The sequence below is a fragment of the Phyllobates terribilis genome, unplaced genomic scaffold (genome assembly GCF_046119375.1).
Source record: "Phyllobates terribilis strain yellow unplaced genomic scaffold, ASM4611937v1 Scaffold_51__1_contigs__length_9155689, whole genome shotgun sequence".
NCBI classification, from domain to species: Eukaryota; Metazoa; Chordata; class Amphibia; order Anura; family Dendrobatidae; genus Phyllobates; species Phyllobates terribilis.
In genome coordinates, this window is record NW_027362811.1 from 684,143 (window position 1) to 711,346 (window position 27,204).

At 46.4% G+C, this 27,204-nt stretch overlaps 1 protein-coding gene across 3 annotated transcripts; it reads left to right on the forward strand.

The window, feature by feature from the left end:
- Positions 1 to 1,367: 1,367 nt before the first annotated feature.
- Positions 1,368 to 21,730, forward strand: LOC141191696 (oocyte zinc finger protein XlCOF7.1-like). Of its 3 annotated transcripts, XM_073661636.1 has the most exons (8): positions 1,418 to 1,484; positions 2,154 to 2,339; positions 2,483 to 2,618; positions 2,748 to 2,927; positions 3,010 to 3,133; positions 3,217 to 3,314; positions 3,510 to 3,600; positions 20,290 to 21,730. In XM_073661636.1, the coding sequence occupies exons 3-8, from the start codon at positions 2,508 to 2,510 to the stop codon at positions 21,309 to 21,311; spliced, it is 1,626 nt and encodes a 541-aa protein (XP_073517737.1). In that variant the 5' UTR covers positions 1,418 to 1,484; positions 2,154 to 2,339; positions 2,483 to 2,507; the 3' UTR covers positions 21,312 to 21,730. The 3 variants fall into 3 exon arrangements, with proteins under 3 accessions (XP_073517736.1, XP_073517737.1, XP_073517735.1); XM_073661635.1 differs by lacking the exon at positions 2,154 to 2,339 and having other exon boundaries at positions 1,368 to 1,484; XM_073661634.1 differs by lacking the exon at positions 1,418 to 1,484 and having other exon boundaries at positions 1,491 to 2,339.
- The last annotated feature ends 5,474 nt before the right edge of the window (positions 21,731 to 27,204 follow it).

A 27,204-nucleotide genomic window follows, 5' to 3' on the forward strand; every position in this document is an offset into this window, starting at 1 on the left:
TGGGAAATGTTTATTCAAATGAAGTATTTTTTGTTTTTATTTTTGATTGCTGGGTCAGTAATTGGAGTGTCTTATAGACACCGCTTCATTACTAACATCAGGGCTTGATGCCAGCTGTGATTTGTGACAAATTACAGCTGACATCAACCCCAAGACACTTTACACTGATTGTCAATGCATCAGGGCAATTGGGAAGAGCAAAGGCAAAATGCCATAATTGGTGCATCTCATATACTTCTGGTATATTTAAGCTGGGAAGGGCCCAATAACCAGGACCTTCCCAATCTGATATCAGCTCTCTGCTGTATGCTTTACCTTTGCTGGTTACAAAAATAGGGAGGGGTGGGCACATCATTATTTTTAATTATTTATTTATTAGGTTAAACAAGGGTAAACGGCCATTAATGCCATTGGAAAGGCTGTAAAGGGTGAGAATTTATACAGTACAGACCAAAAGTTTGGACACACCTTCTCATTTAAAGATTTTTCTGTATTTTCATGACTATGAAAATTGTACATTCCCACTGAATGCATCAAAACTATGAATTAACACATGTGGAATTATATACTTAACCAAAAAGTGTGAAACAACTGAAAATATGTCTTATATTCTAGGTTCTTCAAAGTAGCCACCTTTTGCTTTGATGACTGCTTTGCACACTCTTGGCATTCTCTTGATGAGCTTCAAGAGGTAGTCACCGTAAATGGTCTTCCAACAATCTTGAAGGAGTTCCCAGAGATGCTTAGCACTTATTGGCCCTTTTGCCTTCACTCTGCGGTCCAGCTCACCCCAAACCATCTCGATTGGGTTCAGGTCTGGTGACTGTGGAGGCCAGGTCATCTGGCGTAGCCCCCCATCACTCTCCTTCTTGGTCAAATAGCCCTTACACAGCCTGGAGGTGTGTTTGGGGTCATTGGTCTGTACTGTATATGTAGGGGGGTTGTGAAATTATATGTAGGACATCTATCATCTCTCTAACTTCTTTCTATCATCTATCGATATCTGTACATAACATTGTTTTCTTAGTTTTGTAATCAGCTTTAGGTTACATAGAGGATTATAGTAAGTAAAAGACGATGTTAATGACGCATTGTATACGGATGCAGGAGAGAAAAAGATGAACGGGATGAACATCGGAGCGATTTATAATCTGCTGATGTGAACGATCCCTTATCTGGACTCTGAATATAGTCTATCAAGGCCGCCCTCCCTGGAAGGGGTTAAACATACGAGATTTCAGCATTTTAGCTCCTGGCATGAAGTGGATAGCACAATCATATGCCGCCATATAGTAGACGTCCGGGAACTGGTGATAATCACCTCATGTGTCGTCTATTTGTCTCCAGGAAAATCCCACGTTCACACTGTGCATCCACTGAGGCCCCTGATCATGTGACCACTGACTCCTCCCCTCCTGTGACCTCATCACAGGTCCTGTGCGCACACAACAGCCATATACGTGGTGGCAGCTCTGCAGGTGGAGGTATGTGGAGACCCCATTACTGGGCACAGGGGGCATTAACCCCTTCAGCACGGAGGCTCTTTGGGGGTCTCTGTGTGGTGTGAACAGTGAGGTAACAGCTGTGGGCAGAATGCGGCTTCGCTGGTTCCCGTCCACATTAGATCCCTTCAGACGACTGCAGGATGAAGGACAGAAGCCCAGAGACGTCCTCACACAATGGCCGTTCCTTCTCTCCTAGTTCCAGCACAGTGATGTAGATACTGGTGATAATCGCCCCCATATTCTCTTTATTCCTCCGGTGCGATGGATTTACCCTCAGGTTCAGCAATGCTCCTCCGCCATCTCTCCTCCACCTCAGCTATTTACCCTTTCAGTGCCACAAAACTGAACGTTCTTACAGTCCCCATTGTGTTCTCTTAGGAAATGTGTGGAATCGTTGGAGGGGTTAATGGCCGCGGGATTAGTGGGGTCTCCTATGTGCTCATTAATTCTCTGCCTTATTTACGGGAGCAGCAGCCGACATATCTGAAATTACACCCCAGACACTGAATGCCATATGCTACAAATTCACCGCTGCAGGCGATCCATTGTGTAATGAAATGTTTTTATTTAATGTGATTAAACCTATTTCTTGTGTTCGGCATATTTACATGGTGGACATTCATCAATGCCGCATCGGTGAAAACCCAGAGGTGTAAGGCAGGTTCTCGTTATCGGCTTCTCTTGGGATTAAACCAGGAGACAGGAGTTGTGAAACGGTCGGGGCCGAGAACAAACAACCATCTCGTAAAACCATCAGACAACCATCTCGTGACAAACGTATTCAGCTGCCGACTCCGAGGAAGAAACTGCTTGTCTGTGGCCTAAAATATAAAGGTTTTATTAGTAGATGTAAAGATGAAAATTAAATACTGTAAAATAATAAATCTCCTCATGTGTTTCCCCTTATTATCTGCAGTAATTGTATTATTACACAGGATTTTTATTATGTTACATCGGCTCATCTTCTTCTCATTCAGGTCCGTACAATATCGGATCCTGTCAATGAAGAGAATTTTCCTTATGGACCCATCAGAGATGCATATGGACAGAGACAAGATGGTGGAGAGGATATTACACCTCACCCTAGAGATCCTCTTCCGGCTTACTGGAGAGGTGAGAGATTCTGATGACGTCACATTACATCATTCTTATCTATGGGAATAACAGATGGACAGAACTGGAGAGGTGAGGACTCTGGAAATGTCTGTAGTGAGATTTATTAATGTGTCTCTCCATAACCAGGATTACACAGTAGTGAAGAAGACCTCTAGGGAGCGCTGTCAGGACCCTGTGTCTGAGGGATGGGGAAGACCCCTGAGCCCAATCACAGGATCTCCGTCTCACCCCCTGATACATGAGGACATCAATGACCAGAAGATCCTAGAACTCGCCTACAAGATGATTGAGCTGCTGACTGGAGAGGTGACACTGCTGGGAATGCTGGGACATTATACAGTAACGCTATGGAGGGATCGGGGGATGACTGTATCATTGTATGTGTCAGGTTCCTATAAGGTGTCAGGATGTCACAGTCTATTTCTCCATGGAGGAGTGGGAGTATTTAGAAGGACACAAAGATGAATACAAGGACGTCATGATGGAGGTTCCCCAGCCCCTCACATCACCAGGTAATAGACAGGACTAAATACACACAACCTATAATTATCTCTATGTAAAGAATGAATTCAGTCCCTGTATGTGTTTCCTCCAGATCTATCCAGTAAGAGGACAACACCAGAGAGATGTCCCCGTCCTCTTCTTCCACAGGACTGTAAGCAAGAAGACCCCAATGTTCCTCAGGATCATCAGGTAGATGGAGAGAAGGTGTCATGAGATCTCCCCTATGATGTGTAGACGGCTGTAAAGGTCTTGTGCTCAGTCTTGTTTTATCCACCAGGATTATATGTTTTATACTTGTGTAATGAGACCGGTGGAGGTGGCAGGATTAGAGCTGATCATAGATGGGACTTCTCCATCTGTCTGTGACTTATATATTTGTTTCAGGGTGAAGATCTGACCCACATTAATACTATAGAGACATATGTGAGGTGTGATGAGCGGCGTAAGGAGGAGATTCCTACATATGACTACCCAGGTGAGTGGTAACCACTAAATGCAGAGAAGTCACAGATTCTTCTCAGTCACCGGCTGTGGCTGCTTTATCGGTCGTGTAGTCCGGCCGTATCACAATCGTGTGATCACCATTTTGCCTCTAGATCACAACATTCTCCTCCACGAAAAACTGTTCAAATGACTTTGGGCAATGGAAGCCCTTTCTGTGCTGCTGAATGTTCTCATATCGTCCCTACAAGACCAGGTCCAGTCTTTCTGACCAAACTTCACTTTTATGATCGACAACATTTAATGTGCAGTGAGGGCCAAGTGTAAATTTCTGTACAATAACAACAGAGTTTCCCTTTATACTTTTCAATTTCTTTTAAAATTGACTAACTTCTAACAGGATTGTGATAAACTACATAAAAAACATTACACCTGTGCCATGATATACAGTGGGGGAAATAAGTATTTGATCCCTTGCTGTTTTTGTAAGTTTGCCCACTGACAAAGACATGAACAGTCTATAATTTTAAGGGTAGGTTAATTTTAACATTGAGAGATAAAATATCCAAAAAAATCAAGAAAATCACATTGTATAAATTAGATATTTTTTTTTTCATTTTGCAGTGAGAAATAAGTATTTGATCCCTCTAGCAAACAACACTTAATACTTGGTGGCAAAACCCTTGTTGGCAAGCACAGCAATCAGACGTTGTTTGTAGTTGATGATGAGGGTTGCGCACATGTCAGGAGGAGTTTTGGTCCACTCCTCTTTGCAGATCATCTCTAAATCATTCAGATTGTGATGCTGTCGCTTGGCAACTCTGAGCTTCAACTCCCTCCATAAGTTTTCTATGGGATTAAGGTCTGGAGACTGGCCAGACCACTCAATGACCTTAATGTGTTTCTTTTTGAGCCACTCCTTTTGTTGCTTTGGCTGCATGTTTTGGGTCATTGCCTTGCTGGAAGACCCAGCCACGAACCATTTTTAATATCCTGGCGGAGGGAAGGAGATTGGCACTCAGGATTTTACGGTACATGGCTCCATCCATTCTCCCATTGATATGGTGAAGTAGTCCTGTGCCCTTAGCAGAGAAACACGCCCAAAACATAATATTTCCACCTCCATGCTTGACTGTGGGGATGGTGTTCATTGGGTCATAGGCAGCATTTCTCTTCCTCCAAACATAGCGAGTTGAGTTAATGCTCAATTTTTGTCTCATCTGACTACAGCACCTTCGCGCAATAACTCAGAATCATACAGGTGTGCAATGGCAAACTTCAGATGGGCCTGCACATGTTCCTTCTTGAGCAGGGGGGACCTTGCGGGCACTGCAGGATTTTAAACCTTTAAGGCATAATTGTGGCACCCCAGGGGTCTGGTTTCCACAGTAATAGCAATATTACGTCTGTGAGCAGGTGGGAGGTTTCCTGGTCAGACATCCTATGCATGCCACACCTCCTGCCCAGTCCTGGGAGGGGAAGAACTTCCCCTATATAAAACTAGGGCTGAGGCAGGGTTAGGGGGAGAAAGAGCAGAGAACACAGACAGAGACACAGTCTGGTCTGTAGTGGAGCAGCTTTAGGAACAAGAAAGATCAGGAGCTCTGTGGGAGCTGTGCTAAAAGAGAATCAGGGGCTGGAAGCTGTAGAGCTCGCCCTGATTGAAGAGTTCTTACCGGACCCGGAGTCCGAGGCTGTGGGGACTAATCCTTACCCAGCAGCAGAAACCGCCCGGCAGGGGATTTCAGGTCCTCTGGCCAAGAAACCCGAAGGCACGGTCACACGCAAGGGACCAGCACCGCGACGTGGAGCGGAAGCTACCAAAAGGCCCCGAGTCACCGGCCATACGGGTGAGCACCACACGGTACACTCAGGGACGTGGGCTACTTTTACCCGCCTCTAGCAAGGTAGCCAGAAGAGTACGATTAGTTGGGGAGGCCTACAACTCCGCCTGGCCAGGGGAGATCCCATCAGCTCACGGACTGACCAGGCCCCGATCGCTAGCCAGTACTCCGGGAGGGTCTACCTTGTCACCAGTAAAGACCCAGAACTACACCGCACCGTCTCTGAGTGGTTCCTGCTACCCCCCCTTCAAACACGTCGGTTGCCCTGAGGCCATACCCCTCCCGTTGGGGGTTCTACCAGCTACGCTGCACAACCTTACCACCGGCCTCAGCGGTCTGCCCTGCAGCGGCGGCTTCATAGCCGCATTCAACGGGTGGCGTAGTCGAACACCGTACCATCTTCTGCTAAACTCTGCCGCTCAGTTTGACTCCCTGGGCACGGACCGGGTCACCGCCACGAGACTACTACTCCTATCTGATCCGGATCCGGGTAGGCTCCCGCGTGCGCAACGCTGCGCGACACAGGCCCAGGGGCGCGTCAACTTTTGGCGTAGTCGGCAGGATTTCGTGCCCGCAACCGCCGGGTACTGCGTACCTGAAAAAGAGACTTTTAAACTAACCTGTGGTGAAGAGATTCTCGCCATCCGGCGCCATCTTCAGCCTTCTTCCCGCCATCCGTGAAGTTTTCCCGCCATCCGGCGCCATCTTTTGCCTTCTTCCCGCCATCCGTGGAGTTTTCCCGCCGTTGGACGCCATCTTGAAGACGCCGCGCGGGAAGAAGAGGGGCGTGGACTCCGAAAGCGCGCGAGAACTGAAGCTCCGCCTTACGTCCGGACGTTGCGTAAGGTCCTGGAAGGAGCCCAGCAGACGCCGACGTCACAGAAGCGCGACGGAAGGTCCTCGACCCTGACGATCCACTGCGGAGCCGCGGCCTACGGAAGAGGATCATCGCAAGGTAGGCCACGGTCCACTAGGGGGGAGGAAGATGTCGGATACGGAGGAGAGCTTCACTGCTGCAGCCACCGCCAGCGCCACTGCTGCAGCGGTCATGCCTTTCACGATGCCCTATATCCCGGGGGCAGCCTGGCTACCCCAGTACTCAGGGGAGTCACATACCCTGAATGACTTTAGAGAAAAGCTGGATAGCCTCTTCCAGGTGTACCCCCTCACAGAAGAGCAAAAAGTGAGCATCCTGGTGGCCCAACTAACCGAGGCAGCCCAAAGGGAGGTAAAGTCCTGGCCACCTGGGAGGAGGACTGTCGCAGGGATATTAACCCGGCTGAAGGACACCTTTGATACCCGCACCTCAGCCGAGATCAAGCTTAGATTCTACGGGTGCAAACAGCGAGCACATGAGAATATAAGGGACTATGCACTAAACCTACAAGAGGCCCTGAGAGCCATTAAGCAGACCGACCCTGACGGCGTGGGAAACGAGGACAGGCTGTTTACCGAACAATTTATAGAGGGATTATATTGCAATGCCCACCGAACCCAGTTGCGGGCAATGGCCTTACAGGATCCTCATCTGGACTTTGCACAGTTCAAGGACAGAGCCATCCGGGTGCTCCGAGAACCGGCACCGGGTGGCGTTGTGACCCACAGACGCCCTACTACCGCTTACCACCAGGAGGCGGCGCCCTTGTCGGCAGGGCCTGTGGGAGCTGATGCGCAGGCTTTGAACAATGACCCGGCTCCAGACCTGCACCATCAGGTCCAAGAGCTAGCTAAAAGCGTTGCTGCGCTAACCCGAACTGTGCAGTCTTTACAGGTTGCTGCTCCAGGGAAGATCCAGCTGGCATCCGGACCGGAGGACATCCCGTGGCGTCGACCAAGGAGGACCCCACCGGCCAGAGGAAGGCCCAGCGACCGATACAACGAGGACGGACAACCCATCTGCCGCCGCTGCAATCAACCCGGACATATGGCAAGGTACTGTCCTTTAAACTGGCACAACCTGGGGTAGAGGGCCAACCCCTAGGAATAAGATCACCAGGCCCATCGAACTGGCGTGACAAATACGTGGGAGGACGTCCAGTCTTGCCTGTAGTACTGGATGGCATTCCTATGAGTGCCCTACTGGACACCGGGTCACAGGTCACCACCATCCCGTACGTGCTCTTCAAGCAGTACTGGAATGACTCGGATATAACCCGCTACCCTGACGACGACTTGAGTATCATCGCCAGCAATGGTCAACCCGTGCCACAGATCGGATTCAAAGAGATGACCATTAAAATCGGTAGAGTCGAACTGGCAGCACAGGGACTGATCATTGTAGACATTGACAAGCGCGAGAGTCACCCAAAGATAACGCTAGGAACTAATGTGATTGAAAATTGTCTTGCAGAGGTGATTTTCATTTTACAGCAGGTTGCCAAGAACGCCAGCTCCGGCCAGCAGCGAGTGCTCCAAAAAGAGATCCGGGCACTGATGCGACGGCAACAGGTGGAACTCTCCGGTGGTGAGATTGGTAGCGTGAGAATGTGTGACCCTTTCCCTATTGCCATGCCCCCGAAAAGTGAAATGATGATTTGGTGCCGGGCAGCTATTGGTCTGAGAGGTAGAGACTACCAAGCAATGGTAGAACCCGTCTACTCAGACAGTAGGCCCACCATTTTGAGAGCACGGGGGGTGGTTGATGTACGCCATGGGAGGGTGCCCGTTCGCATAATAAACATCGGGAAAAGGGAAGTGTACCTGCCCCGGTATGCCACGCTAGCTAAATTGTTCACCATAAACCAGAATTCTGTACAGGCCGTAGAACCCTTGCCTCCATCTCAACCAGAGGAAGGTAACGGCTCTAAGAAACCAATGGAGGACTGGTGTCAGCAACTACATCTGGGTACTGACTCCACTCCCTCACACCAGAAACAAGGAGTCTATCGGGTGGTTCAAGAGTACGAGAGAGTGTTTAGTAAACACCCGTTAGATTTCGGGCGAGTAAGGGGGGTAGAACACCACATCCCCACGGGAGACCATCCTCCCATAAAGGAGAGATACCGACCCGTACCCCCTGCACACTACCAACACGCCAAGGGGATGCTTAGAGACATGAAGGAGGCTGGGGTAATCAGGGATAGCTGTAGCCCCTGGGCAGCTCCACTGGTCTTGGTTAAAAAGAAAGACAACACCATGAGAATGTGTGTAGATTACCGGAAAATCAACCGTATCACACACAAAGATGCGTACCCCTTACCAAGGATAGAGGAGTCTTTGGCTGCTTTAAGATCTGCTAACTTCTTCTCTACTTTGGATCTCACTAGCGGGTACTGGCAGGTTCCTGTAGCAGAGGCGGACCGGGAGAAGACAGCATTCACCACCCCGATGGGACTTAGCGAGTTTACCTGCATGCCGTTCGGACTCTGCAACGCACCAGGAACCTTCCAACGGTTGATGGAATGCTGTCTGGGACACCGAAACTTCGAGACGGTCCTGTTATACCTGGACGATGTCATCGTCTACTCCAAGACCTGCGAGGACCACCTGAAACACCTGGCAGAAGTGTTCGAAGCCCTGGCAAACTACGGCCTAAAGGTGAAACCCTCCAAGTGTCACCTCCTGAAACCAAGGGTGCAGTACCTGGGACACGTGGTGAGTGCTGACGGAGTGGCTCCCGACCCTGATAAGATCACCGCAATTAAGGAATGGCCAAGCCCCTCCAGCGTAAAGGAAGTGCGGCAGTTCCTCGGGTTGGTAGGCTACTACCGAAGATTCATTCCCGGTTTCACCAAAAAGGCAGCTCCTATGCAGGACCTCCTGATAGGCCAGTCCAGGAAGGCCAAGAACCAGAAGCCGCCCTTCAGATGGGAGAAGCTGGAAGAAGAGTCCTTCCGCCAGCTGAAGATGGCCCTCACGGGGGATGAAATTCTGGCGTACCCGGATTACAGCCAGCCCTTTATCCTCTACACCGACGCCAGTAACATCGGGCTAGGAGCCGTACTGTCCCAGATCCAGCAGGGGAAAGAACGGGTAATTGCTTACGCCAGCCGAAAACTGCGACCCACCGAAAGAAACCCTGAGAATTACAGCTCATTCAAGCTAGAATTCCTGGCAGTGGTATGGGCAGTCACCGAACGCTTTAAGCACTACCTCGCCTCTTCCCGGTTCACCGTGTACACGGATAACAACCCGTTGACACACCTGGATACGGCAAGACTCGGTGCCCTGGAGCAGAGATGGATGGCCCGCCTGTCCAACTATGAGTTCACGATCAAATACCGGGCAGGACGCTCCAATACCAACGCGGATGCCCTGTCCAGAATGCCAAACCTACCGGACGTAGGGGAAGATCCAGAGGAACTGGAAGAAGTTGAACTTCCCGCGTTCCACCGGCATGGGACTATCCAGTATTCCCACCGTGTAAGGAGTAAGCAATCCGCGACGTTCAACCCCTTACCTCATTACAACTGGGCGGAAACGCAAGACAGTGACCCCGCCGTCCGACTGGTGAAGGAGATGCTGACTCAGCCAGATGCCCGCCTTGACCCAGACGCTCCGGAGGAGACCAAGCAACTGTGGGCTGAGAAGAGTCGACTGTTCCTTTACAAGGGGAAGTTGTGCCGCAGAATGGTTAACTCCCGGACGCATGAACTGGTCTGGCAAGTAGTGGTGCCAAGAAGAGACGCAGCTATGGTGCTGGAGGCATACCACGACGGAGCTGGGCACTTCGGATGGAAGAAGCTGGAGTTCCTGCTGCGCGGGCGGTTCCACTGGGTAGGCATGAGAGGAACCATCGAGAGGTGGTGCAGAGACTGTGGCCCATGCAACCTAAGAAGGAAGGACCGTGCCAGCCAGAAGACTCCCCTGCAGTCCATCGTCACCAGGCAGCCGTTGGAACTGGTAGCCTTGGATCATGTAAAATTGACCCCCAGCAGAAGTGGCTACGTCTATGCGTTAACCATCGTGGATCACTACTCCCGGTTCTTGGTTGTCGTCCCCGTCAAGGACTTAACGGCTCAAACAGCAGCTAGAGCCTTCCAGCAGCACTTCTGCCGTCCACACGGATACCCGGAGCAGGTGCTGACGGACCAGGGACCTGCCTTTGAAGCGGAAGTCTTCCAGGAGTTCTGTACTCTGTATGGCTGCCGGAAGATAAGAACAACACCCTATCATCCGCAAACCAATGGGCTCTGCGAGAAAATGAACCAGGTGGTGATAGATCTTCTGAAAACATTGCCCCTGGAAGAACGCAGTCTGTGGCCTGAGAAACTGCCTGATCTGGTGGACCTATACAACCACATCCCGGTAGGTTCTACCAACTGTACCCCGGCTTACCTAATGAGAGCAAGACCTGGTAAGCTTCCTGTTGATCTGGAGATGGGAGTCCTGACACCCGAGGACACTTCACCAGAAGCAGACTGGGACACAGAAAGGCAGCAGCAGTACCGGAAAGTACAGGAGAGCGTGGAGCGAAGTCTCTGTCAAGCTAGAGAAAGACAGGAGAAGACTTACAACCAGTATGCTCCCGCTGTTCCCCTGGTACCTGGAGAGCAGGTCTTGAAGAGGAAGAGACGCCTCCACAAGTTGGACGACCAGTGGGAGAAGGACCCGTACACCGTACTGCCCTCAAGCCATGAGAACCCGAAAGTCTGCATAATCAGTAAGGACGGAGGAGAAACCACAGCCATTGTCTCCCGAGATCACCTGAAGAAGTGTCCCGAACAGCTACGAAACCCTGAAGAAGAACAAGAAGACCCTCGACCCGCAGAGGAAAGGGAAGATATGGTCAGTACTGTGCTCGGAGACTTCCCTCGGTCTTGGACTCAAGTCAATGGTGCAGTTGTGGTACCCGTCCTCACCTTCCTCCAACCAGCATCTCAAGTACCTACGGAGAGACAGGTAGAGCTGGAAGAGCAGCCGGTCCAGGAGGCAGAAGACCCCACACAAGCAGACCAGGAGGATCAACCCTCTGCTTATAGTGAGCCTGCCGTACCCCTAGTGAGCCAAAGAGCCCGTAGACAGCTGCCCAGTTTATCTTTGACAGCTCCTACACCCCGTAGCTCAGGACCAGTCAGTCAGCTCCGTAGGTCCACTAGAGCCACTAGAGGCCAGTTGCCCGTACGTTGGAGGATCTAAGTGTTTAAACTGTTTATTTGTATTTACCTGTTTTCTGTTACTTGTAAATAATTGTGTATTTTTAGTTATTTTATAGGTGTCGTTTAGGGATTATCCGGAATCCTTTGTACATATGTTGGAGCGTAACCCAGGAATGGACTAAAGACTGTTAAGGACTCGGGGCAGGACAGACCCCTACCTGGTTACGGCTCCCGGTCTCTTGGTGAAATGGACACCCTTGTTTTCTTCAAAGACTGCACCCGGTTGCGGACATGCCGTGACCATCCTAATGTGTTTTTCTTTATTGTACTGTTTCTGTTTTTACTTGTTATGTTTTACAAAAATATGTTTAGTCCCGGAGTACTAAATTTCACTAGGGGGGAATGTGGCACCCCAGGGGTCTGGTTTCCACAGTAATAGCAATATTACGTCTGTGAGCAGGTGGGAGGTTTCCTGGTCAGACATCCTATGCATGCCACACCTCCTGCCCAGTCCTGGGAGGGGAAGAACTTCCCCTATATAAAACTAGGGCTGAGGCAGGGTTAGGGGGAGAAAGAGCAGAGAACACAGACAGAGACACAGTCTGGTCTGTAGTGGAGCAGCTTTAGGAACAAGAAAGATCAGGAGCTCTGTGGGAGCTGTGCTAAAAGAGAATCAGGGGCTGGAAGCTGTAGAGCTCGCCCTGATTGAAGAGTTCTTACCGGACCCGGAGTCCGAGGCTGTGGGGACTAATCCTTACCCAGCAGCAGAAACCGCCCGGCAGGGGATTTCAGGTCCTCTGGCCAAGAAACCCGAAGGCACGGTCATACGCAAGGGACCAGCACCGCGACGTGGAGCGGAAGCTACCAAAAGGCCCCGAGTCACCGGCCATACGGGTGAGCACCACACGGTACACTCAGGGACGTGGGCTACTTTTACCCGCCTCTAGCAAGGTAGCCAGAAGAGTACGATTAGTTGGGGAGGCCTACAACTCCGCCTGGCCAGGGGAGATCCCATCAGCTCACGGACTGACCAGGCCCCGATCGCTAGCCAGTACTCCGGGAGGGTCTACCTTGTCACCAGTAAAGACCCAGAAGTACACCGCACCGTCTCTGAGTGGTTCCTGCTACCCCCCCTTCAAACACATCGGTTGCCCTGAGGCCATACCCCTCCCGTTGGGGGTTCTACCAGCTACGCTGCACAACCTTACCACCGGCCTCAGCGGTCTGCCCTGCAGCGGCGGCTTCATAGCCGCATTCAACGGGTGGCGTAGTCGAACACCGTACCATCTTCTGCTAAACTCTGCCGCTCAGTTTGACTCCCTGGGCACGGACCGGGTCACCGCCACGAGACTACTACTCCTATCTGATCCGGATCCGGGTAGGCTCCCGCGCGCGCAACGCTGCGCGACACAGACCCAGGGGCGCGTCATAATGTGTTACCAATGGTTTTCTTAGTGACTGTGGTCCCAGCTGCCTTGAGATCATTAATAAGATCCCCCCGTGTAGTTTTAGGCTGATCTCTTACCTTCCTCATGATCAAGGATACCCCACGAGGTAAGATTTTGCATGGTGCCCCAGATCGATGTCGATTGACAGTCATTTTGTATTTCTTCCATTTTCTTACTATTGCACTAACAGCTGTCTTCTTCTCACCCAGTGTCTTACTTTTTTTTATTACTTATGGTTTTGTAGTCCATTCCATCTTTGTGCAGGTCTATGATCTTGTCCCTGACATCCTTAGAAAGCTCTTTGGTCTAGCCCATGTTGTAGAGGTTAGAGTCTGACTGATTAATTAAGTCTGTGCACAGGAGTCTTTTATACAGGTGACTATGTAAGACCGCTGTCTTTAATGCAGGTAATGAGTTGATTAGTAGCGTCTAACTGGTCTGTAGGAGCCAGAACTCATAATGGTTTGTAGGGGATCAAATACATATTTCTCACTGCAAAATGCAAAAAAAAAATATTTAATTTATACAGTGTGATTTTTTTGGGGATATTCTATCTCTCAATGTTAAAATTAACCTACCCTTAAAATTATAGACTGTACATGTCTTTGTCAGTGGGCAAACTTACAAAAACTGCAAGGGATCAAATACTTATTTTCCCCACTGCATCTCTAAGCTGTGTGTGGCTGATGGCTGTAATATACAGTACAGACCAAAAGTTTGGACACACCTTCTCATTAAAAGATTTTTCTGTATTTTCATGACTATGAAAACTGTTTCACACTGAAGGCATCAAAACTATGAATTAACACATGTGGAATTATATACTTAACAAAAAAGTGTGAAACAACTGAAAATATGTCTTATATTCTAGGTTCTTCAAAGTAGCCACCTTTTGCTTTCATGACTGCTTTGCACACTCTTGGCATTCTCTTGATGAGCTTCAAGAGGTAGTCACCGGAAATGGTTTTCACTTCACAGGTGTGCCCTGTCAGGTTTAATAAGTGGGATTTCTTGCCTTATAAGTGGGGTTGGGACCATCAGTTGTGTTGTGCAGAAGTCTGGTGGATACACAGCTGATAGTCCTACTGAATAGACTGTTAGCTGCTTTTTTCTTGCCATAATACAAATTCTAAGTAAAGAAAAACGAGTGGCCATCATTACTTTAAGAAATGAAGGTCAGTCAGTCTGAAAAATTGGACAAACTTTGAAAGTGTCTCCAAGTGCAGTTGCAAAAACCATCAAGCGCTATAAAGAAACTGGCTCACATGAGGACTGCCCCAGGAAAGGAAGACCAAGAGTCACCTCATCTTCTGAGGATAAGTTTATCCGCGTCACCAGCCTCAGAAATCGCAGGTTAACAGCACCTCAGATTAGAGACCAGGTCAATGCCACACAGAGTTCTAGCAGCAGACACATCTCTACAACAACTGTTAAGAGGAGACTTTGTGCAGCAGGCCTTCATGGTAAAATAGCTGCTAGGAAACCACTGCTAAGGACAGGCAACAAGCAGAAGAGACTTGTTTGGGCTAAAGAACACAAGGAAAGGACATTAGACCAGTGGAAATCTGTGCTTTGGTCTGATGAGTCCAAATTTGAGATCTTTGGTTCCAACCACCGTGTCTTTGTGCGATGCAGAAAAGGTGAACGGATGGACTCTACATGCCTGGTTCCCACCGTGAAGCATGGAGGAGGAGGTGTGATGGTGTGGGGGTGCTTTTCTGGTGACACTGTTGGGGATTTATTCAAAATTGAAGGCATACTGAACCAGCATGGCTACCACAGCATCTTGCAGCGGCATGCTATTCCATCCGGTTTGCGTTTAGTTGGACCATCATTTATTTTTCAACAGGACAATGACCCCAAACACACCTCCAGGCTGTGTAAGGGCTATTTGACCAAGTAGGAGAGTGATGGGGGGCTACGCCAGATGACCTGGCCTCCACAGTCACCAGACCTGAACCCAATCGAGATGGTTTGGGGTGAGCTGGACCGCAGAGTGAAGGCAAAAGGGCCAACAAGTGCTAAGCATCTCTGGGAACTCCTTCAAGATTGTTGGAAGACCATTTCCGGTGACTACCTCTTGAAGCTCATCAAGAGAATGCCAAGAGTGTGCAAAGCAGTCATCAAAGCTAAAGGTGGCTACTTTGAAGAACCTAGAATATAAGTCATATTTTCAGTTGTTTCACACTTTTTTGTTAAGTATATAATTCCACATGTGTTAATTCATAGTTTTGATGCCTTCAGTGTGAATGTACAATTTTCATAGTTAGGAAAATACAGAAAAATCTTTAAATGAGAAGGTGTGTCCAAACTATTGGTCTGTACTGTACATCTATTCACGCCTGCAGGAGATGTGGTGGCATGGCTCGAGCCCTGGTTTCATGGATTCACTCCATGTCATAAATTACATTATGTTTTCCATCCTAAGGAATTCAGATTCCTGCACAATCTCTCCTGAAATGGGGGGCGCTAATACTTTCTCTACTCTTCTGGTCAGAACTCATCATACCTCCAATGGTCCACCATAAATGAGTGCAATTCCATTTAGTGTTGGAGGTCTCCCCTCATACATACGTTCTTGTTGAGGATGTAACATGTTTTTTTCTTCTATGTCTTTTTTTACAGGTTCATTCTGTATGATAGTCTGATTGTGGTGGGATCTGCCGGCCTCACTTATGTGAGACTGTATCTCCCTGGTAGTCTATAAAAAAAGATCTCCATTGTCTCTTCCAAATGTCCGATATCTAAATTTAAGACTCTTCAGCTCTGCAGTATTATAACTATTTCTCTTTAAATGACTAATATTTCTTCTTGAATCGCATCTGATAGAAAATATTCTTCTCCTTTACATTTTTCACTGATGAAGACTGTTGAGTTTGATCATTTCAGTAGATGTGTTACTGTCTATACTCAGTTTTTGACTACAGTAGTTATTTCCCCCTAATACTCTGATTTAACCCCTTCCCGCAGACAGTTTTGTGTTCCTAATCAGGGACCATTTTTCAAATCTGACGTGTGTCACTTTACAGTGGGTACGGAAAGTATTCACACCCCTTTACATTTTTCACTCTTTGTTTTATTGCATCCATTTGGTAAATTCTAAAAAGTTTTTTTTTTTCTCATTAAAGTACACTCTGCACCCCATCTTGACTGAAAACCCCCCTGAAATGTAGAGATTTTTGCAAATTTATTAAAAAAAGAAAAACTAAAATATCACAGACCAAATGAGAATCATGAGCTCAAAGGAACTGCCCAAGGAGCTCAGAGACAGAATTGTGGCAAGGGACAGATCTGGCCAAGGTTACAAAAGAAGTCTTCCAAGACATGGGCTTCCAGCCAAACTGAACAATCGTGGGAGAAGAGCCTTGGTGAGAGAGGTAAAGAAGAACCCAAATATCACTTTGCCTGAGCTCTAGAGATGCAGTAGGGAGATGGGAGAAAATTCCACAAAGTCAACTATCACTGCAGCCCTCCACCCGTCGGGCCTTTATGGCAGAGTGGCCCGACGGAAACCTCTCCTCAGTGCAAGACATATGAAAGCCCGCATAGAGTTTGCTCAAAAACACATTAAGGACTCCCAGACTATGAGAAATAAGATTCTCTGGTCTGATGAGATGAAGATAGAACTTTTTGGTGATAATTCTAAGCGGTATGTGTGGAGAAAACCAGGCACTGCTCATCACCTGCCCAATACAATCCCAACAGTGAAACATGGTGGTGGTAGCATCGTGCTATGTGGGTGTTTTTCAAGTACAGGGACAGGACGACTGGTTGCAATTGAAGGAAACATGAATGCGGCCAAGTACAGAGATACCCTGGATGAAAACCTCCTCCAGAGTGCTCTGGACCTCAGACTTGGACGAAGGCTCACCTTCCAAGGAATGTCCGCTTATCTGCTTAATTTAAATATTACCTCTGCCCCTGCACGTCACAGAGCCCTGTAGCGTGCAGTCTAAAGCTGAACATCCCTCTTATGCACAATGTGCATATAGCTGAAGATGCTTTTTTTTCTCTCCCTGCGCTATTATACTGATCTGCTCTAGTGCGCAGTTGCCGGGAGTCACTGTGACTTCCGCTCCAGTGACCTCCGGCGTGCGCAACAATGAGGTTTGGTTCCCACTTCCTCTCGGCATCCTGCTATCCGAGAGGAAGGGGGGACCAAACCTCATTGTTGCGCATGCCGGAGGTCACTGGAGCGGAAGTCACAGTGACTCCCGGCGCCTGTGCACTAGAGCAGATAAGTATAATAGCGCAGGGAGAAAACAAATAGCACCTTCAGCTATATACTCATTGCGCATGCGCGGGATGTTTAGCTCTAGACTGCACGTCACAGGGCCATGTGACGTACAGGGGCGGGCAGGGGAGCAGGGGAATATTTAAATTAGGCATATGGTTGGGCATTTCTTGGCGTCCCCTGATGCCATGCTCAGGAAAATGGATTTAATAAAAATATATTTCTCTGCTATCAGACCTCTGATATGGGACATACAGGTAAGTATAGATTTACATTTCTATAACCTGTATGCCCATATTAGAGGTCTGATAACTCCCAGGGGGTGACAGATTCCCTTTAATTCTTCATTTTACACTGGATGTACTCAGCTGGGGCTGAATACAACTCCCATCATTGACAAGGGACAATGATGAGAGTTGGTTTCAGCAGCCAGCGCTTGGGATCAGTGCTAACTGTACTGCTTTTCCCAGGCGCCGGTACGTGTCACACTGACATACGGACTGCACACTGATGTGTTACACGGACGTACAGATACACGGATGTCACCCGTATGCCACAGAGATGTCACATACGGATGGCACATGGACACAGACCACGGATCTCACCAGTACTAGTTTTTCCTATATGGGAATCACCAGTACATGTGAAGGAGGCCTAAGAAGGTATATTCTTCAGCCAAGGCCTCAGATGCCAATCTATGTATTGTGACAGTGGCTCTGTTAGTGAATCTATGCCCGCCACAATTAGGGTGGCCCATAGGGGTTGTCAAATATTTGTGGAATTTTGGAATAAAATACCAATTGGCTTTTGTTTGGGTACATAATACGTTTTTCAGCCTTCTTTTAGAAATTTGCCGAGCTCTACAAAATTACGCAATAAAGATTGTAATTTATTTCTAAACTTAAAGTTCATTGCGGAAAAATCCGCAGCATGTCCATTAATTTTGAGGAAACGCGGCGTAATTGCCGCCATTGACTTGCATTGAATCGCATAATATCCGCATGACTGCATGTGCACATGCGGATATTAAGCGATTCAATGTGCGGATGGTACCCGGGGACCTTCCATGACGCCATTTAGTCATGTAACGGGTCACGCGACCGCTGACTTCATGGAAGGTCCTTTTACACCACCGCGAGCCGTCGAAGACACTGGAGAAGGAGACCGGAGGCCATCGGAAGGTGAGTATAATGGTTTTTTTTTATTTTTCACCATTTTATTCTTTTTTTACTATTGATGCAGCATCGTAACTTGATCACACTATATAAATCCATGCCGGTTGCATGGATTTATATAGTGTGACCAAGTTGTCAAGCACTTTCCAAGTGATGCTAAAATCGCTTGGAAAAGCGCTTGACAACTCGCATGCGGAAATGCATGCAAAAACACTTGACAAACGTTTCTACCTGGCAGGAAAAACGCAAGTAAAATCTGCATGAGTTTTTCCTGCCATGAGAAGCGGAAAAAATCTGGAGAATTTCAGCATCGTGTGAACTCAGCCTTAGCCTAAAAAACTTTACTTCAGGTTCTCAGATGCTGAGTGTGAATTCTGTTCTGTAGGCAGATAGCAAAGTCGCATCTCTTTGAAGGGAGACAACACTGAATCCTTGATACCTGATCACACCTGGAGTCTCTCCTGGTTTTCTGGATGTAATTAAAGGTTTCGGCAGTGCTGAATGTTTTAAACAGATGGATTTTTTTTACTGCTTTAAAAAAATCAAATTGAATATTTGCAAAGTCAAATTCATTCATTACATTTTAGTTTAAGCCCTTTAATAACAGTGAAGTGTTCGCCTCATCTATCATGAAGTCAGTCAAGTTACTAATAGTAAGATCTTTTGTATAGTTTCCGTCCAGTGTCTCCAAGCAACTTGCTTCTATTTTGTTCCTGTTTTTCTTGGGTCGTCTCCTCTGATCGATTTCCTAAAAGGATATTTAATGCACCGGGTGTGGAAAATGTTTTGGAGATTTTTCGCGGCGGTTTCTGGACAGACTGCTGGAAACTTTCTGATGTGCTGGAGTCTGAATCTGTAGTCCAATAATCAGTTGATCTTTTTTCTGATATTTCCGCTGTCTGATTTTTTTGTTGACCCCAGTGGAAAATCCAACCAGCGTTATAATCTGATTTGTCTCGTAAAAATGTATCTATCTTTCTTTCTCTGTTTTATTTCTGTCTGTATAGGGACCAATTTCTTCTCTAATTTGGAGAATAACGTTGTAACTGAATTATTTGTGCCTCTAGTGAGAAGTTGAAGTTCTATTTTTACTTTTTCCAACTCTATGGCTACTTCATTATATTCTTTTTCGTTCTGCTGAAGGATTAAATCCATCAGATTTTTTGTGTAGTTTAAGTGTATTTTTTTTCCCAAGATATCACAAAGTTCTTATTTTTGGGAAATTGAAACACCTCTTTGAAGACTCAGAGCGCCCTAGGGACTCGTTCACGTTCCTGATTAGATTTAAGGGAATTAATCTTCCAAAATAGGCAGTATCTCCTTTTCTGCTAAATGAGTAATTCTTCTTTCCCGAGACTGGATACTGATGACCTGTAACTCAGAGTTTAGGTTGCAGTCCATAAAAAACGCACCTGTGTCTGCAGATAGTGCCCAGATTGTGCTCCAGGAGACGCACACCGTAAATTAAGTGGGTTCTTCTCACTATAGTAATGCCAAATACATGGATGATAAATGTGTTTTGGGCGCACTGCAAGGCTCAGAAGTGAGGGGGAGATCTGACTTTGGGAGAGCGGATATTGCTGGATTGGTTTATGGAAGCCATGTTGCTTTTCAAGAGCCTTTGAGCCACTGATAATGTGGAAATCTCTGTTTTTCCACTGACAGATGATGGACCTGAGTGGGGACTTGTTTATTGTGAGATGAGTAGAAGTTTTTATTGGTATTATTTTCACCTACATAACATTGTTTGGTGGCTTTTTATTCCATATTTGGGAGGCAGAATGAACAAATAGTTGAACACCACGCTCTACTGGTTCATCCTATGAAGTTTTCTATTAGACTGTGAACTGTCATTGTCTTAGTGAATAATTCAATATATTTACAGAACTTACCCTTTTTACAGACAGTTTAAGTAGAAATGTTAAAAAATATAAATTTCAAGAATATTTTATTCAAAAATAATAATTGGTTTTATTCTTGGCAGATGACTGTACCAGGAGATCAGAGGGACGGCTGACATCTTCAATTTTTAAATCGGATGATCTTGAGATCCCACAGGATACAATTGAAGTGAATGCCATTACTCCAGATATACCATCATCCCTTCACAGCAAAGATCAATCATCTGATCCTTTGAAACAGGTCCTGTCTTCTGATTCATTACCGACTACTAAGGAAAATCAAAGTCACAAAATAAGCATTAAAAAACAAACTGCTCCTAAAGCAAAGAAGCCATTTTCCTGTTCAGAATGTGGGAAATGTTTTAACCAGAATTGGATCCTTGTTAATCACCAGAGAACTCACACAGGAGAGAAGCCTTTTTCATGCTCAGAATGTGGGAAATGTTTTGTAAAGAAATCACTCCTTAATAGACATCAGAGAATTCACACAGGGGAGAAGCCGTTTTCATGTTCAGAATGTGGGAAATGTTTTGTACAGAAATCACAGCTTATCTCACATCAGAAAACTCACACAGGAGAGAAGCCTTTTTCATGCTCAGAATGTGGGAAATGTTTTAACTACAAATCAGTTCTTGTTAATCACCAGAAAACTCACACAGGGGAGAAGCCGTTTTCATGTTCAGAATGTGGGAAATGTTTTGTAGAGAAATCACTCCTTAATAGACATCAGCGAATTCACACAGGGGAGAAGCCTTTTTCATGTTCAGAATGTGAGAAATGTTTTAAGTACAAATCAGTGCTTGTTAATCACCAGAGAATTCACACAGGGGAGAAGCCGTTTTCATGTTCAGAATGTGGGAAATGTTTTGTAGAGAAATCACATCTTATCCTACACCAGAGAACTCACACAGGGGAGAAGCCTTTTTCATGTTCAGAATGTGGGAAATGTTTTAACTACAAATCAGTTCTTGTTAATCACCAGAGAACTCACACAGGAGAGAAACCTTTTTCATGTTCAGAATGTGGAAAATGTTTTAACCAGAAATCAGATCTTGTTAGTCACCAGACACTTCACACAGGGGAGAAGCCGTTTTCATGTTCTTAATGTGGAATATATTTTACGAGGAAATCAGCTGTTAATAAACATCAGAAAAGTCACACAGTGAAGGAGCCTTTTTCCTGTTCAGAAAGTGGGAATTGTTTAACCATAAATTGATTTTTATTATTCACCAAATAACTCACTCAGGGGAAAAGCCTTTTTCATGTTCAGAATGTGGGAAATGTTTTAACCCCATTCTGATATTTGTGGTAATAGTACGTCATGGTGCCTTGGGCCTATTGGGCCAATGACGTACTATTACTTCATGTGGTGATCACGCCCGCACACAAGCGGTGCGGGCCGATCGCCGCTGAGTGTCAGCTGATTGTCACAGCTGACACCCGATTCTATGTGCAGGGAGCGGTCCCACATCGCTCCCTGCACATTAACCCCCGAAATGCTGAGATCGAGGTCAAGGAAAGGGAAGAGTCGATACTTACCTCCTCTGCCGGTGTCCCACGCTATCTGCGGTGGCTCCCGGATGTTGTTATGACGACCCGATGTCGTCATGACAACATCCGGGTCACCAGACAGCAGGAAGTTACTTTGGTCATGCGCAGTGCATGACCAAAGTAACTTCTCCCTCTGCAGCTGTGACAGCCTGGATAGCACAGAGATGCTGCTGCATTCCTAGGCTATACAGGCGATCTGAATGTGAAAAGTGAAAGTCCCATAGTGGGACAATGTGTAAAAGTACCAAAAGTCTCAGAAAGTGAAAAAAAAAATTGTACAAATATTTAAATAAATAATCAAAAAAAAAAAAATATATATATATATACTGTACCCATAAATAAATATTATTGTGAAAAAAAAAGCAATAAAATTACACATATGTGGTATCGCCGGGTCGAACGACCTGACCTATAAAACTGTCCCACTAGTTAACCCCTTTAGTGAACACGGTAAAAAAAAAAAACACAAAGCAAAAAACAATGCTTTATCATGATACCGCCAAATAAAAAATGCAATAAAATGCGATCAAAAAGACGAATGCAAATAGAAATGGTACCGCTGAAAACGTCACCTTGTTCCCCAAAAAACAAGCTGCCATACAGCTCCATCAGCCAAAAAATAAAAAAGTTATAGCTCTCAGACTAAAGAGATACAAAAAAAATATTTTTTGTATAAAATAGTTTTTATTGTGTAAAAGCGCCAAAACATAAAAAGATATAAATGTGGAACCACTGTAAACGTACTGACCCGAAGAATTATGCTGCCTTATCAATTTTACCACACGCGAAACGGCATAAAAAAAAACAATTCCTGAATTGTTGGTTTTTGTTTATTCTGCCTCCCAAAAATCAGAATAGAAAGCGATCAAAAAATGTCACTTTGCCTGAAAATGGTACCAATAAAAACGTCAACTTGTCCTGCAAAAAACAAGCCATCACATGACTCTGTCAGCCAAAATGTGGAAAAATTATACCTCTCAAAATATGGTGATGCAAAAACTAGTCTTTGCAAAAAAAAAAAAGCGTCTTTTAGTGTGACAGCTGTCAGTCATTAAAAACTGATATGATTCTGGTATCGCTGTAATCTTACCGACCCGAAGAATAAAGTCATCTAATCAATTATACCACACGAGGAATGGCGTAAAAAATAAACTCTAGAGTTGGGCTAGATTTAGGGTTGGGCTATGGTTAGGGTTGGGCTAGGGTTAGGGTTGGGCTAGGCTAGGGTTAGGGTTAGGCTAGGGTTATGATTGGGCTAGGGTCGGGGTTGGGCTAGGGTTATGGTTGGGGTTGGGCTAGGGTTATGGTTGGGTTAGGGTTGTGCTAGGGTTGGGATTGTGTTGGGGTTGGGATTTTTTCAACAGTAAAGAAAAAAATGACGACAATATGGCGACTAGTGTTGAGCGCAACTGCTCGCTACTTCAGTTTGCATCGGGAGCTTGGGTATGCACCGAGTATTGCGGGTGCTCGAGTCTCCACCCCATATGTTTTGCAGCTGTTTTACAGCCAAAAAAAACTTGCGGGAATTGCCTGCCATGCACAAGCGATCCCCCGCATGTTTTTTTTGGGGTGTCTAATAACCGTGAAACATGCGGGCGGGGACTCGAGCATGTCACTAGAGCACCCGCGATACATGGTGCATACCCGTGTACAAAAATGCAAACTCAAGTAGCAAGCACTTGTGCTCAAGACTAATGACAACTTATTCAATATGATGACCTACTGTTATCAAATTCTGTGTCCCACCTCTGGGTTCAAAATATATACAGTACAGACCAAAAGTTTGGACACACCTTCTCATTTAAAGATTTTTCTGTATTTTCTTGACTATGGAAATTGTACATTCACACTGAAGGCATCAAAACTATGAATTAACACATGTGGAATTATATACTTAACAAAAAAGTGTGAAACAACTGAAAATATGTCTTATATTCTAGGTTCCTCAAAGTAGCCACCTTTTGCTTTGATGACTGCTTTGCACACTCTTGGCATTCTCTTGATGAGCTTCAAGAGGTAGTCACCGGAAATGGTCTTCCAACAATCTTGAAGGAGTTCCCAGAGATGCTTAGCACTTGTTGGCCCTTTTGCCTTCACTCTGCGGTCAAGCTCACCCCAAACCATCTCGATTGGGTTCAGGTCTGGTGAATGTGGAGGCCAGGTCATCTGGCGTAGCACCCCATCACTCTCCTTCTTGGTCAAATAGCCCTTACACAGCCTGGAGGTGTGTTTGGGGTCATAGTCCTGTTGAAAAATAAATAATGGTCCAACTAAATGCAAACCGGATGGAATAGCATGCCGCTGCAAGATGCTGTGGTAGCCATGCTGGTTCAGTATGCCTTCAATTTTGAATAAATCCCCAACAATGTCGCCAGCAAAGCACCCCCACACCATCACACCTCCTCCTCCATGCTTCACGGTGGGAACCAGGTATGTAGAGTCCATCCGTTCACCTTTTCTGCGTTGCACAAAGACAAAGTGGTTGGAACCAAAGATCTCAAATTTGGACTCATCAGACCAAAGCACAGATTTCCACTGGTCTAATGTCCATTCCTTGTGTTCTTTAGCCCAAACAAGTCTCTTCTGCTTGTTGCCTGTCCTTAGCAGTGGTTTCCTAGCAGCTATTTTACCATGAAGGCCTGCTGCACAAAGTCTCCTCTTAACAGTTGTTGAAGAGATGTGTCTGCTGCTAGAACTCTGTGTGGCATTGACCTGGTCTCTAATTTGAGCTGCTGTTAACCTGCGATTTCTGAGGCTGGTGACTCAGATAAACTTATCCTCAGAAGCAGAGGTGACTCTTGGTCTTCCTTTCCTGGGGCGGTCCTCATGTGAGCCAGTTTCTTGCTAGCGCTTGATGGTTTTTGCAACTGCACTTAGGGACACTTTCAAAGTTTGCCCAATTTTTCGGACTGACTGACTTTCATTTCTTAAATTAATGATGGTCACTCGTTTTTCTTTACTTAGCTGCTTTTTTCTTGCCATAATACAAATTCTAACAGTCTATTCAGTAGGACTATCAGCTGTGTATCCACCAGACTTCTGCACAACACAACTGATGGTCCCAACCCCATTTATAAGGCAAGAAATCCCACTTATTAAACCTGACAGGGCACACCTGTGAAGTGAAAACCATTTCCGGTGACTACCTCTTGAAGATCATCAAGAGAATGCCAAGAGTGTGCAAAGCAGTCATCAAAGCAAAAGGTGGCTACTGTGAAGAACCTAGAATATAAGACATATTTTCAGTTGTTTCACACTTTTTTGTTAAGTATATAATTCCACATGTGTTAATTCATAGTTTTGATGCCTCAGTGTGAATGTACAATTTTCATAGTCATGAAAATACAGAAAAATCTTTAAATGAGAAGGTGTGTCTGTACTGTATCTCTCTGGTTTAAGGGCATAAAAATTCAAATTTTCAAAATTGCTGATTTTTTTCATGTTCAGCATGTGGGAAATGTTTTATCCAGAAATTGCATCTTGATAGCCACCAGAGAACCCACACAGGGAAGAAGCCTTTTTCATGTTAAGAATGTGGGAAATATTTTAGCCATCAATTAGCTTTTGTTAAGCACCAGATAACCCACACAGGGGAAAACCCTTTTTCCTGTTCAGAATGTGGGAAATGTTATGTGAAGAAATCATCTCTTCTTAATCACCAGAGAATTCACACAGGGGAGAAGCCTTTTTCATGATCAGAATGTGAGAATTTTTTTTTTTAATCAGTAAACTTTATTGAACACCAAATAACATAGTTTACAGCAGAATAATTATTTTACATGTCGTCATACAGTAAATGTACAGGAATTGTACCTATATAAACCAATTGCTCATTCAATGTCATTCAAATAACGACCATATAGTTCTCCCGTTCCCAATCCAGAAATAACATCCACCCTCCCCACCGTCTCTGACAGTGTACATTACAGTAAAACCATACCCACACTCAAGTAGGTGTTACTCTTAGACAGTTAGTCAAGTACATCAACCTACTACCCAGACCGGTGATGATCATAATTTATACGATCAGTAAATTAAATAAGACATCTCTAGCCAGCTCTTCCGAAACCACAGCTGTGCACCTAATCCAGTCTCCCCATACTTTACCCAATGTACCAATCGTCCCCTCTTGATATAAACCTTTTTTTCCATTAAAATAGTAGAGTTGAGAGCTTGGACCACTTCTTCTACACAGGGTTGTCTGGTTGCCAGCTAGTGTTTGGCAATGGATGGATCTTCTAGTCTGGCAGAGTATTTTAGCAATAACTAACTGTACCTGGGGAGATCCTCCCACCTCCCCCGTTAATACGAACACACAGGTTTTCGCACTAAGTGTGGTTTGAATATTAAACACTTCTGCTATTAATCTATGTCAGGGTTCCACAGGGACAACACCGGGGAGATCACACAATATCTCACCGCTGTCGTCATTCTGTCAGGATTTCGTCAGTGATCCGTGGGCACACGATCCAGACTACTCACTACGCAGATGACGCGCCCCCTGGGACATATTCCTTTTTGAGGGGAATACCCGGCACCGGATCAGATGGGGGGGGTTGTAGTCTCCGAGCGGCTGTGACCCGGCCCGTGCCCAGGGCGTCAAGCTCAGTGTTATGTGGCAGTCCTACAGATGTTATTAAGAGTTCTTTTGTGTCGACTACGCCACCCGTTGTGATGCGGTCACTGTGGCCGCCGCTGCAGCAGGGTCCGCTGAGGCTGATGGTGGGTGCGCAGCTTGGTGGGATAACCCCCAACGGGAGGGGTATAGCCTCAGGGGGGACAGGTACAGAGGATGGGGGTTGTGGTGGTGCAGTGCAGACGGCAATGAAGACAGAGTCGGGTCGTGCAGTTAAGGGTGTTTACTTACTGCAGATGTTGTACTGGTCACTCCAGCTTCGAGTGACCACCCGAGCCGTGCTGCGTCCACCAGGTCCTGGATCCAGCCAACCCCCAAACAAGTCCGGAGCGTGGCCCTGAGCTCTCCTTCTGTCCCGTTCTCTGGCCGTCCCCACCAGTGATCCACCTAGGTCCAGCTCCCTCGGGCCTTCTGTTGGGACACCCTTGGCCTTGGGTTCCCTGACCCTTCATGTGGTGTGCCTTCGGGGTGGATGTGATGGGTGACCGTGACAAACGCTGCCCACGGTCTCCGGTCTCTGGCTAGGGTGTGTTTTCTGCCCCCGCCAGTTTGGGATCCGGTACCCTGTGCCGACTCTTCACCCGGGGATTTAAGTTGGGATCTTGGAGTCCTTTTCTGCTGTTTCCCCCTCTGGGTCTCTCTCTCTCTTCTCCTCTCTCACTCTGGGTCTTTCTTCTCTGCTCTCAGACTTGTTCTCTGCATCTGACCCTGTTCTTAGTTGGTGCCCACCTTATATACACCCTCTATGTGTGAGCTCAGGTGACCAGCACCCAATGAGCTCCTATCTTTACCCAGGCTGCTCACCCTATCT